The 13,400-nt window shown below is 37.3% G+C and overlaps 1 protein-coding gene across 1 annotated transcript in view; it reads left to right on the top strand.

Moving 5' to 3' along the window:
* The window catches only part of LOC112105119 (MAP7 domain-containing protein 2), a 127,839-nt gene that overhangs the window by 81,240 nt on the left and 33,199 nt on the right, over positions 1-13,400 (top strand). The window contains exons 4-8 of the mRNA XM_026649838.1: positions 6,013-6,127; positions 7,024-7,122; positions 9,055-9,165; positions 10,664-10,786; positions 13,105-13,253. Coding sequence (XP_026505623.1) covers positions 6,013-6,127; positions 7,024-7,122; positions 9,055-9,165; positions 10,664-10,786; positions 13,105-13,253 — 597 coding nt within the window. The remainder of the gene's footprint in view (positions 1-6,012; positions 6,128-7,023; positions 7,123-9,054; positions 9,166-10,663; positions 10,787-13,104; positions 13,254-13,400) is intronic.

Raw genomic sequence — 13,400 nt, 5'->3', positions numbered from 1 at the left:
GTAATGTCCTCTGCTCCTCTCACATTTTTGTTAATAAAGCAATGTGAACACCTGCCAAAATGTACGACATTGGATTACATTCTGACTTGGACTGACTGTGTCAAGCATATTGGGTGCTCTTTCTCATATTTTTCTACACTGCCCATTCATACATCATTTTGGGGTAAAAATGTCAGATTATATTTTTAAAAATAATCCGGGGGGTTGAGATAGCTCAGTGGTTTGAGCATTGGCCTGCTAAATCCAGGGTTGTGAGTTCAATCCTTGAGGGGTCCATTTAGGGATTTGGGGATTTAGTTGGAGATTGGTCCTGCTTTGAGCAGGGGGTTGGACTAGATGACCTCCTGAGGTCCCTTCCAACCCTGATATTCTATGATTCTATGAAAAAGACAAAATTAACATTGAATCTACCACTGTATTGAGGTTTAAATAAACAAGCACTGCAAAATAGGTACGTACACAAAACCCAGCTCCCAACTTCAAGACATCTTGGTAATAGCTGTTGTAAAATCATTCTGCATCATTGGAAGGATTTCTCTCAGTAAAATATTCATTATGGAGTAAATTTCATATTTTTGAAACTCACATTTGGGAAGGGTATGTGTTTAAAAAAAATAGATTGGAAATATTCATGAATGTTTGGGGACTCCAGTTAATTACTTTTTGAACCAAAAAACGTGAATAATATTATTTTCATAATAAGTATTGTAATTCATTTGTGTGTAACTTAGGCCTGGTCTACACTAACACCCCAATTCGATCTAAGGTACGCAACTTCAGCTACGTGAATAACGTAGCTGAAGTCGACATACCTTAGTTCGAATTTACCGCGGTTCAGACGCGGTCCACACACGGCAGGCAGGCTCCCCCGTCGACTCCGCGGTACTCCTCTCGCTGACGTGGAGTACCGCAGTCGACGGCGAGCACTTCCTGGTTCGAATTATCGCGTCCACACCAGACGCGATAAATCGAACCCGGAAGTTCGATTGCCAGCCGTCGAACTACCGCGGTAGTGTAGACAAGCCCTGAATCCAATATATAAATACACAAAAAAAGTTATTGTCAAGCAGTTAAGTTATTACACACGCAACTTACCTGACACAAACTCACAAAAGTAAAGAAATAAAGTTAAGCAACCGATCAGTTCATACACTCTTCTCCTCGAACTGCAAACATGCCCATTATCATTGCTATAACTATCGTATACCACAGACCATGTACTCCCTGTGCCCTTCTGCACACCTGTTCACCAGATATGTTTTCCCTATCAGTACGAATGTCTGGAGTAGAAATAGGTTGTGTTAAATGAGGGTAATTTGGTAAAGGGTTGTGTGCAGAAGGGCAGTTAGAAGGAGTGGTGAAGGCCGGCATCAACATTTTTGTGATTTTTTACAATGCACATTTTTCCCCTTTAAAACAAAAAAAAATTCTTTCCCTCATTGCTATGCAAAAGACCCACATAAATAAAAGTTGAAAGTGACTGGGTGGTGGTATTTAGAAATAGTGCAACTAACTATATAAACAGTTTTGATTTTTTTTAAAATCCTCTTTTTTCATTTTGTTTACTATAGGTGAACAGAATTATTTTTTTTCTCTAATCTTACAGTTAGCTAGTTGTTTGTAACAGTAGGTACAAAAATTTCAGGCAGGAGCATGACTTTTTTAAGCTGTCCTTTTTGTTTATACCCATGATATTTGTAAAATAACCTCCAGTTTGAATGAGAAAAGAAATTGGATTCTTTTGCCTTTTGTGTGTATTATATTTTGTATAGATGAAAGGGAAGTTCTTGATCAATTTACTTGCGTTCTCTGTGCTAATGCTTTTTTAAAAAGAGGTAATTTGGGGTGATCCAAATGGTTCTGTTTTTTAGACTGAAGAAACTTGGGTTGATGGCTACAAGGGTTTTTGGAATGCAGAAATTTTATATTTTCTGTATGAACAGTAGGTGGCTCTATTCAGGTTTTCATAGTTGGCTTATTCTTGATTTAACCTTCATGCGAAGCTCATGGAATATTATAGGATTGTTTTTGATGGCTCAACATATCAATAGTGCAGCAGTTACCGTCACAATAGCTATTACAGATTCCAGATGGGAAGCCGGCATAGTGTATGAAATGTCTTTCAAGGAGTTAGGGTCTATGTAACAAAGGCAGCACATTTTGCGTTGCTGATGGAGAAATGCATTTGTGTCCTACTGGTTAGCTATTCCTGGGCAAATAAATTGGTTGTAGCAATACTAAATCCAAATGTTGTTTTTGCTAACCCTGCATTTTATAGGCTAACAAGCTGGGGTATTTTGGTTTTTGCTTTAAGTATGTGATATTTTGCTAGTTTAAAATGTTAATGTATATGTTTCTTAATTTTGTGAGGGTTTAATATTCAAGTGTTCTGTGATTCTTTGATGAAAGGCACTACAGAAATGAAAGTATATATTTCCAAATAAAATATACAGAAAATCCTTTTCTCTTTGTAGTTTCATACTATACAATTTAAGATATCAAATTCTAAATGTGGGTAACATGAGTTTTCAAATACATATGAAAAAACCCACAGTTTTTCCTTTAGACTATTTCATTTTGTGCTTTATTTTGTTCATAGAACAGTGTTATTAGTTATTTTAAATGCCATCATTGTGTTATCTGACCTACAAAACAGAGGATGACACGATCTTTGCCCCGTGGAATATTAAAGTTATAAACAGACAAAACAAATACACGTTGCCTCTTATAACCAGCTGACATTTTAATATATAGTATCACATTTTTTTAAAAATAAGTGTGTTTATAATACTTATTAGCTATGATAAGGTTGGTAGGTTTTGCGGAAGTGTGTTTAAAGAGGGGTATGAGAGAAAAGAGTGATTGTTTTGCATAACACTGGTGGAATGACATTTCAGAGGCAAGGAGGATAACTGGAGAAAGTAATGTAAATGAGTGGGAGGAGACTATAAAGAGATGGGTGAGGTAGGAGTCTTGGGAGGAGTAGAGGAACTGAAAGGAAATGAGAGCAATGACTAGGCTGTGGAGTTAATATGGCCTTGAAGGGTGAGGACCAGAAGATGAATGGGAGACAGCAGAGGGATTTGAATGTGGGGATGACGTGGTCAGAGAAGCAGGAAAGGAAGTCTGTTTAGGTCATGGCATGGTAGACTGGAGGGGAGCAAGTCTGGAATCAGGGAGACACAGAAAAGCTGCATAGCAAAGGCAGGAGAAGACCACAGTATGGACAAGCATGTTACTCCCAGAGACAGGAAGGAAGGTATGGGTTTTTCTGAGCTATTGTAGAGAGAGAGATGTCTGGATTTTGCGGTGGCCTGTGTGTGCCTCTCTATGCATGCACTTGGAGGGAGGATGGGAAATGAAGAGGGGGGAAAAGAGAAGGGAGCTCGTGTGTCTGTTTAGACACTGATGGTATTGACAGTGACATAGGAAAAAAGGAAAAGGACAAAAAGCTGCAGTTTGCTTTTGGCATGTTTTGCATTAGCTAATGGCAGGGTATTTAGGATGTGATGTTCTAAAGAGAGCTGGAGATGAGAGACAGATCAAAGGGGGAGATGTCAGTATGGAGACATAGATGAAGGACTCATCAGTAGATAGACAATAATAGCTGAAAGTTCGAGATGAGATTAGGTCATCCAGGGTAACGGGAAAAGATGGAACAATGGACAGAGCCCTGAGAGAGACTGAAAGAATCCACGACAGAGGGAGAGGAGAAACTAAAGGAGCAGTTGGAGAGGGAGAGGAAGAACCAGTAGATCAGAATCCAGGAGTAGGAAGTGGCCTGCTTCTGAAATCAGTGGATAGATCATGGAGGAGGATGGGGTGGAGGCATTTACACTCGGCCAGAAATAGGACATGCTCTTTATCTTAATACGCAGCACTGAGATGGTTTATAGTAAAACTAAGCATATGTTTATTGATAAAGAATGTAGACTTAAGTGATACTAAGCAAGAGTAACAGAGACAAATGGTTACAAATAAAACAGAAACATGTTTCCTAGTGACTAAAACTTAATTTTAACAAGTTACAATCTTTGCCTAAGCTTTTCTCACTGACCTCAAACTACCAGCATCTCTCGCCCTTCAGGCCAGAGGATCCAGCGTTCACAGAATCAGAGGGTGCTGTTCCCTTTGTCCCCTAAGTGATGGATAGCCAGGATGTTTGCTCCCATTTTATTCCCCAAAGTCCATTGACTTTGCCTCAAGAGCCATGAAGACCTTCTGAGGGTTCAGACTCTGGGGAGTCCCCTAGTATGCTCACCATGCTCTTCCATCACCTGTTAACTTGATTACTTTGTTTACCTTATATGTAAATGTACTTTCATTGTCCTTTGCCTGTAATCAAGCTAGGCAGACAGTTAAATCCACATTCCTTTGTCTAGGGCAGGCTTGTTATTCACTCTACTTAGTATGCTTGATCTAAACATATTTCCAGCACACCTAGCTAACTCTTCACATGTTAAACATACGTAAATCACGCAATAATATTAATATCTAGTGTGTTACCAGTTTACATATGATACCCAAATGGCATCTTGTAAGGTAAGTATTATGAGAAGTCCTTGTGAGCATGCTCAGAAGCCAAGCAGCAAATCGGGGGGTGGGGAGGGGAGGGAGGATATGACCCTGTGTGCTCCTTATGCATTGCCTCTGGAGAGCAGTGTTCTCTGCCAAAGTGAAAGAGGATAATGATAAAAGGATGGTGTTAATGTTTGATAATGTCAGCGGGAAGTTGGTAATTTAATAGATTGGAGGTAACACATGGATTTTGAGATTGGGTTGGGGTTTAACAGCGATGAATAAGTAAGATAATGTGGTGATCAGGGACAGAAAATTTAGAGCATAAGAATCCAGTGTCTCGTGAAAAATAGAGTGACGGAGGTAGTGAGTAGAGGAACTGAGGTAAAAAACAAATGAATGACTGAATGTTGGGTAAGAAAGTGAGAGGCTGCACAACTGCACTGATCTTCAGCATGGAGGCTGAAGTGGCCAAGGATGATGGAAGGCAGTTTGGAGAAAGAGAGGAAGAAGGACCAGGACCGTGGGAGGCAATAGATGCAAAAAATAAGCAGAGGGCAAAGAACAGGATGATGCCCATTTTGAAGGGGAAAAAAAGAGTAAGAAAGTAAAAGACCAGTGCCAACATCTTGACCAATAAAGCACAGAGAGCATGCGCACTGTAGGGGGAAGATGGTAACAGGCATGGATGGAGGAGTCAGGTTTCAGTGAGGGCCAGGAGGTGGAGGTAGTGGAAAGATCATGGATAAACAGTTGAAAGTTTAAAGGTGGGGCAAGATTTCCAAAGGGACCAAAAAAAGAAAAAAAAAATACACCAGGCAGAGTGAAGGGGAGGGGGGATGTGGGGGTAAGGGAGGGGGAAGCAAGTTGTTCAGAGCAAGAAGTAGTAAATATGTGTTTAAAAAGGTGTATCTAAATGGAATGGTCTATGCAACTCAGATTAGGATAAAGACAATCTTAAATATCTAATCTGTAGAAGGTGTTTTGGGGGAAGCAGGGATTTAAAAAAAAAAGTCATCCTGGAAATGCAACCTGCTTCAGGTTTGAAATGATCATTTATCTGTGCAGCTAGGAGGAGCCACTGGCATTGCAGCAATCTAGCTTTAATACTGAAGGAGAAAAACCTGAGGCCTGCTTAGACAAGAAGGAGTTAATGCTTGTCAAGCATTATTCTTATACAAATTAAGTCCAGAGCACAGCAGCAGACTCACCAGCGGGAACAGATGCTAGGCAGTGATGCAACCTGTGGTGTTTACTTAGGCCTCTGTAGTGACCTCAGTGGATTGCAAACAAAGGATACTCTTCTCTGGAGGTAGGTAGACATACTGGTACCTTCTGTATTCAGTCGTTTTTCTTTTGTTGATAGCATGATTACAGGAACCTGTTAGGTGTGGTGACAAATGATGTTTATTTTTTAGTTTTGATCAGAAAGCCCAGGTGAACTGAATTAGATTTTATTTCTCTCTCTCTCCATTTTTGCAACAATTTAACCAGGAACGTTTAGAAGCCATGATGCGTCGTTCACTAGAACGAAGTCAGCAGCTGGAACAGAAACAGAAGCGATGGTCGTGGGGAGGAGCACTGACTGCAGGCTCAGGAGGGAGAGATGGTGAGTGAAACAAGCTGCCTGCATTGCAGATCCTGAAGTGCAAAATGCATGAGATTAAAGATAGAAAGAAGGTACCTGTTTATAGTTACTGTGATGTTGTGAGGGCTGTTGATAATGTAGCATGAATAAATGCTTTGTAATAGCTTATCAGGTTTCCTGTCTATGGTATCTCCTGGGAAGAAAGGTCACTCCTAAGTTTGTGAAAGCAGATCATTTTAATACAGTAATCAGAAACTGTTTTGGGGATCATAGCAAATGCTAAAATGAAATTTTAAAAAACCCCAACACATTTAGCTTGCTGTATTCACAAAGGAGCCGAGTGCTGCCCAAACCTTTGCGGAAAACAATCTATTTTTGTCACTGGCACTTCTAAAAGCTCACAGGGATTTCTAGATGATTATGCAGCATTCACAGTTTAAAATGGATTTTTCCACGTACTTTTTTGTTGTTGTTGCTCTTTTTGATTTGGTTTCATAATTATTTCATAATCAACCATGAACTGCTTTTACGTTTCAAAAAGGTATTCATCTCTCTTCTATTTATATCATTTAAATTCACTGGGTTTCCAAATGGACTGGTTTATTAAAAAAGAAAAACAAAAAACCCTGTGCTCAGATGATGAAATATGACTGCTGCTCTCTTCTAAACTAAGTGTAAATATATTTTTCTGTCCATGTTAAAGCAAAAAACATTTAGCTTTATTTCACATTAAAATTTTCAGGGTTTGTCATTTAAGAAAAATTGGGAAAGAAATATACTTGCAACATAATAAAAGCATCTCTTATGCTTCTAGAAAGCAACCTCTTTAATTTTCTAGTATAGCTTATACATTATTTTTTTTAACCTATTCGGTAATTTCTTTCACCTCTCTTTGCTCTGATTTTTCTGCTGTATAGGTGAATCAGAAAATACCCCACCCCCTCTCCTAGGTTTAGCTGCCAACACCCTTCCTTCAGACCCTGTGACCTCTACTGCTGCTGCTGATTCCTACAATGGTATTTCAGAGAATCACAGTACCATAGTGTCTCGTTTATAACTGTTCTAATCACTTTAAATCATCCACTGATCTTGTCCTTCCTAACCACTGTTTTTCTTATTATTTCAGTCTGGTACTCTACACTGTTACCATTAAAGATATGGAACAAATGTCTTTTTTCTTTTGATTTTGTCATAGTGAAGCAATGCATGCCTAGCATTCCAGCACAATGGAGACATTTCATAATTTTCTCACTAACTGTGGACTTGAATAACTCAATAAATTCACGTCTTTGTCAAATTTGTGGGCACAGATACATGTTTTTGTAGTTTTTTTGTGTGTATATCATTTGAGTAGCTTGTTCAAGAGAGACTTGATGGGGCAGAGGTTCTATTTTAAAAACATTTCAATTATACAATAAGAGTAAATATGTTATGGAGATAGCATGTCACCCATCATGTATCTATTCCTTCCAGCCCCACCCTCTACATCCACAATATGTTAAAAATTAGTAAGCATTGTTGTTTTAGTATGCTGAAGTCTTTTGAACATTGTAATAATGATTACAAATTCTGATTCTGCGTTTGTCCTTTGACAACTTTATTGAATTTTATATTGTATGTTAGATTAGAATATTAATTTCAGAGGACTGTGAAATAGATCTTGTATGTCTATACCAGGGATGAATCGTACATTGTGGGGTTTGGGGGTTTTTTTTTGGTGGTGGTTGTTTTTTCCTTCAGCTGCAAATATATTTGACATATTTTGGAAATCTAGCACAGCCAACCTACTCGAGCTGTTTTTTCAAAGATGGGCACAATGGTTATGCCTGCAAAATGCATGAGTAACTGATGTACTGCAAAAACATGTATGTAAACCCCAAGACTCTTACTTTTGTGCAGACATGGGTGAGTGTTCACACAAAGCAGTATTAATGTACAAATAAGTGATTTGCAGGTTTGCATGCATTTTCTGGAAGCAATCATTGCACCTACCTTTTAAAAATGTGAACATAAGGAATTTTATTGCTTGCTGTAGCAGATGGGGCCAAATCTTGCAGTTGTCACTTAGGCAAGACTTCCACTGATGTAAGTGAAAGTCATAGTTGAGCAAGGACTGTAGAATTTATAACATGAATGTGAGTTACTAGCTGAGACTTCTTCGTTGTTGTCAGAAGAAACAAAATTTAAAACATAAACAACCCCCCTGAAGCCATCCAGTATGCTTGTAGGTTCTGACCATTACGTAATGAACAACACGTCGTAGTTCACCGCTACAATAATTGGGCATAAGTGATTCCATCATTATATTGAACTTATGAGTACATAGGAATAGTCATCAAGCCAAAATTTACTTTTTCAAACAGTATTATAACAGAAATAAAAACAAATATAAACAGTTGGGCCAAAACCAAGTTATTGTTTTGAAAGTTCTCATGCACAAGATGGTAAAGAGGTAAATGATGCTATCATACATCCTATAAATGCATAAATTAGTGTTGAATATCTTGAATTTTGCATTAGAATAGTATTTTGGAGGAGCTGATATACATCTCACCTCCTCTAGACTGAAGCTGAGAGAGGTCAGGGAAGAGTTCAAATTTGTTATGTTTGTGCGGCCTATGTATTTTCTTCTTGTACAAGTATTGCATTTCTTTCCTTGATACAATTTCATTCATTTGGATTTAGTATGAAGTCACTTGCTCCTGGCATTGTATTACACAGGGTATTGTAAAATTGAAATGTTAAAATCACAAGTAGAAAACTTGTATCCCAAACTGCATCTTATAAAATGCTGGTATCTACAGCAATTGGAATAGGATTATCTGTTCTACATTATTCATTGCCCCCATATAAATGACAAGGTCCATGAGTAAAAAATGAGAGGTTAATTTTGGGAGCGTTCAACACTGTAGTATGAATATAAATATCTTTAATGCGTCTCTCTGCAGCATGTGACAAACTTTCAGCTTCTACAATGAATCTGCCAAAGCAAATGGAGTCACCAATCAGTAAGCGTCTCTCCTCCTCCACAGCGGCAATAACATATTCCCCTGACAGAGGCAAGTGAATATGCTGCTCATTGTCTCTTATCAGCATAAACTCTCCTATGTTTAAAGCACACCTTCTTGTCCATAGATCTGTTTGTAACTCTTGAGTTCTTTACAATAACCAATTCTAACGTTATTGGGGTGGTGAGTTAAATATATTAGTAAAAGATCTTAAATACATGAAATAGCTTTATAGCTAGTCCAGGATAATGCTACCATGTTAGAGACCCCAGGCTGCGTGTGACTAAATGTTGCACGGCAGATATAAGTTTGTGCCATAGAGGACAAAGTGCACCTTCATGTAACCATTTCACAGTTATCTGCATTACTGTGGTTGAATATTTGTGAGGAATGGCAGGGCAGTGAAAATGTTGGATGAATTAAAGAAAGGATGAAAATTAGTTTTTTTTTTTTTTTGAGATGCGATGGTTCACACTGTGATGTATTATGCTTTTGCACCTTAAGTAAATACGAGGTTTATTTAAACAGTAAAACACAGCAAGATTTTCATACTGTTTGTATTTCATCTCGTGATGCACTAAGAAACAGGGCTGAGCACAAAATGTAATTGCAGTAATCCTCCAGAAATGCATTGCTTGTGACGCTTTAGCCATATGAAGAAACTATAATTAAAAAATGAGCGCAGGTGTGTATTTACTGGGTGTTATTGTCAAAAGTTTGTCATCGTTGTGACCCAGCTGGAAGTTGTCACTTGTGTCAAGATTTCTAGAGTCTTTTAATTTGACTTAAAGGCCTGATCCATGAGCGGCTCTGCAGATGATGAGCATTCTGCAAGATTAGGCCCTTTAGAAGGTAATAACTGTACAGTAAATACTGAACAATTTGTCCCTCTGTGAATTGTTTCTTTTAGAACAAATGACAAATATTTTGATAGAAACAAGAAGCAACAGTAAACATACTTCATTTTAAATTGGTTGTAGAGTTGCTTAATAAATATAAATGTAGAACTCGGAGATTATGGTAATAGGTGACTTTATAAATGCAGGTAATAGGAATTTGTTTATAAACATATGTAGTCATACCTCATATTTATGAGGAGGAAAGGCATAAGGATGTACTGTATAAATAAGGTTGGTACCACAGAGAGACTGTGCATTTTAAATGACTCCCAGTGTACTTAGCACACAAACCAGGAACTGCTCTGTCACTGGGGAAAAAAAGCAAACTCTTTTCATGCTGAGTCATGAAAGCAACCATTTTGCAGAACTGAAGTTTCTTCTGTAAAAAAAAAAAACAAGTTTAATCTACTGTATTTATTATACAGGTTGGAAGATAATTTAGGTGGCTTAAAATGATGAAGAAACCAGAAACCTCCTTCAGAGGAGCATTAACTTCTTTAACAGCATTTTTAAATCACAGACATACCAGGTTTTCTCTTGTTCATTTCATTTGATCATTTCACTGGTTTTATTTAAGTTATTTAAAACAAATATTTTTTTTTAGTTTTTGCTTTTAAAATTTATTTGTTTTATTTGCTCCCATCCTTCAGCTCACCGCATGCACCTTAGTCCAGTGGAAAACTTTATTGTTTCTCGACTGCTGACTCCCACACAGTCTTCTTTAGCCAGAAGCAGAAGCACATTAATGCTTTCTGAGCAATACAATGATTCAGGTAAAAATGAAAATTGTGCCCTTTGAAAATGTTAAGGTATGTGTTTAGCTGCACTTGAAAAATTGCGTAGAGATATTATCTGTTATTTTTTAATATAATTTTACTTCCTTTTTGGGTAGTAATGTCTCAAAAGCATGGAAATATTTACATGTCTACCATTTTGTCCTTTTCAGTTCTTACTTTTATTTATAAGAAAATTTGGTGACAGGGTCTTGAATTAACTAACTAAAATCAACAGGAAATTCCAAACCAGGGTAGAATAATTATGAGGTAGCTCAACTTTTGGATCATCCGTCCAAGGTGACCCATTTATGAGAGCAAAAGATTGCACATTAATGTAGTGCTCTGTATCCTCAACACCCACATAATTTCCAAAATACAAATTAGCATTTTAAACATGTAATTTCATCCATAATTGCTTTATTGGGGCTGCAATTATTTATTATGGAATTATTTTTGTCTTTTTAAAGGAACAGATCGTAAAAGGGTTAAGTTCTTGGGTATACTTAGAAATAAACTAGAAGCACAGAGTGGAGGATATCAGTTTTTCTAGTGATAAAAATATATATTATTATATATATTATTTGTATAGAAATTGAGAGTGATGGTAATTAGTGCTTCTTTCCTGTATATTATAAATCTATTATAATCCATAAACCCTGCCAACACAAAACTAAATTTAGCAGCAGCCTTATTGACTTTATGCACATGAGTAATCTGATTGACTTCAGTGGGGCTATTCACACGAGTACATATTTGCAGAATCAGGACCAAAAGTAGGAAAAGTTTTGTGCACTTTTTTTTAAAAATAGACTTTCTGCAAAGGAAAATATTCACTTTTCAGGGCAAAATTGTGATAAGGTACAGCATCTACGTCATCTGTTATCCCCATATTACGTGACTCAAATCTACTCATGTTCTGTATGTTACCCCTTAATAAAAGGATGCTCAAAGGTATATTACAAAGCAAAAAGATGTTCTCTTTTTCCCCTCCACTTTTTCTTTATGCTATATAAAGGTAGACTCATTAAAAGATCCTCATTTTTTTGTTTCTACATGAAAAATATTGTACTTTGGAAGTTATGATATAGAACACTTTAGCCATGAGTGAATTCCTGATTTACTGTTCCCAAAGCAACTGTCTAAAGGAAAGCCAACTCAGAATGTCAGTGTACTCTGCTCTAAATTAAAGGAGAGCTACTAAGACAAAATAAAAGTATGTTGCTTTTACTTCACACAACCACAGAAAGGTAGGACTGGAAGGGACCTAAGTAGGTCATCTAGTCCAGTTCCCTGCACTGAGGCAAGACTAAATCTTTTATGGGTTCTTCATGATTTATATAGAAGACATCAAACGTCGGGCAAAATTGTTTTTTGTTTTGCTTTTTCTCACATTCTTCCAGTTAATATTGTTTTTTCACATCTGTGAAAGGTGCCCAACATATTGCCAAAGCAATATAAGCAAAACATAGAATATCCTCTTTTCACAAACCTTTGTTCAAATTGCAAGTTAAAAAAAAAAAAAAGAACAAATGTTTGTGTGGGGGGGAAGCTCTGTGATTCTGATCACAATGCACATAACCAGTGAACTTTCAAATTCAAGGTTATGTGTAGTAATAACTTTGCATTTAATATGTGCACAGTAACAATAACTGCACTTAGTAATACTAACCGTGCACTTAATATGTCTCAGACGAGCTTTTTTTAGGACGCATAGGTACAGCTTTTAAAAGCACCCATTTGATCTCGGTGACTGAGGTCTTGTCTATGCTTGAAGCACTACAGCCGCACAGCTACTGCACTGCTGTAGTGCTTCGGTATAGACACTCACTACTGCGATGGGAGGGGTTCTCCGATTGGCGTAGCTAATCCACCTCCCTGAGAGGCAGTAGTTAGGTTGACAGATAGAGACCTAGCACTGTCTACACTGACACAACTATGGCTATCCTATTAATCTTTTTTTTTGCGTGTTTAATAAAGAAGAGGGGGGGAAATCACGAAATATGTATTTACAAAGTTATTCAGAATTTATATGGGTAAAAGAGATACTTTAGTGCTCAGGTATTTTATAGGCTTTTTAAAAATGCACTTAGTTTTATGTTAATGCTTTTAGTGAAAGAATTTTTGGTAAATGAGACCATTTTGCACATATGCAAAAGGCACGGATTTAATGTGATTTAAATATCCATTTAAATAAACCTTTAAAAATGTCGTTTGCCATGTTTAATGTTATAACATAAAGTTGTGCTGTTTTTTCCTCTCCCCTACTTCCTCTGTCTGTTCCCTTTTGCTCTTGCTATTGTACTATAACTCTTTAGTATTCCATATCTGTCCTCGTGTAGCACCAGCTAGTCCTCTTAAATCTCCCTACAAGCCTTCCCCCACCCGAAGTGCAGAAAGGAAGAAAGCAGCATCAGCTTCCACTTCTGATGCCATGAAAGGGGCAACTGCAGCTGAAGTTACACAGGTGGGTTTGGAGCATGTTTTGATTGTGTTCCTGGACAAAGTTATGTTGCTTTAGTTGCTGTGTTTCATTATTGTACAATATGCTTTTTTTTTTTTTTTTTTTTTATAACAGAAAGCAGAAAAACATTCACTTCCTTTTGTTTCTTTT

The sequence above is a fragment of the Terrapene carolina genome, unplaced genomic scaffold (genome assembly GCF_002925995.2).
Source record: "Terrapene carolina triunguis isolate 2854851 unplaced genomic scaffold, T_m_triunguis-2.0 Scaffold23, whole genome shotgun sequence".
In the NCBI taxonomy this organism is placed as follows: domain Eukaryota; kingdom Metazoa; phylum Chordata; order Testudines; family Emydidae; genus Terrapene; species Terrapene triunguis.
Note: the sequence above shows the minus strand (reverse complement) of the source record. Positions and strands in the feature narration are given on the sequence as shown.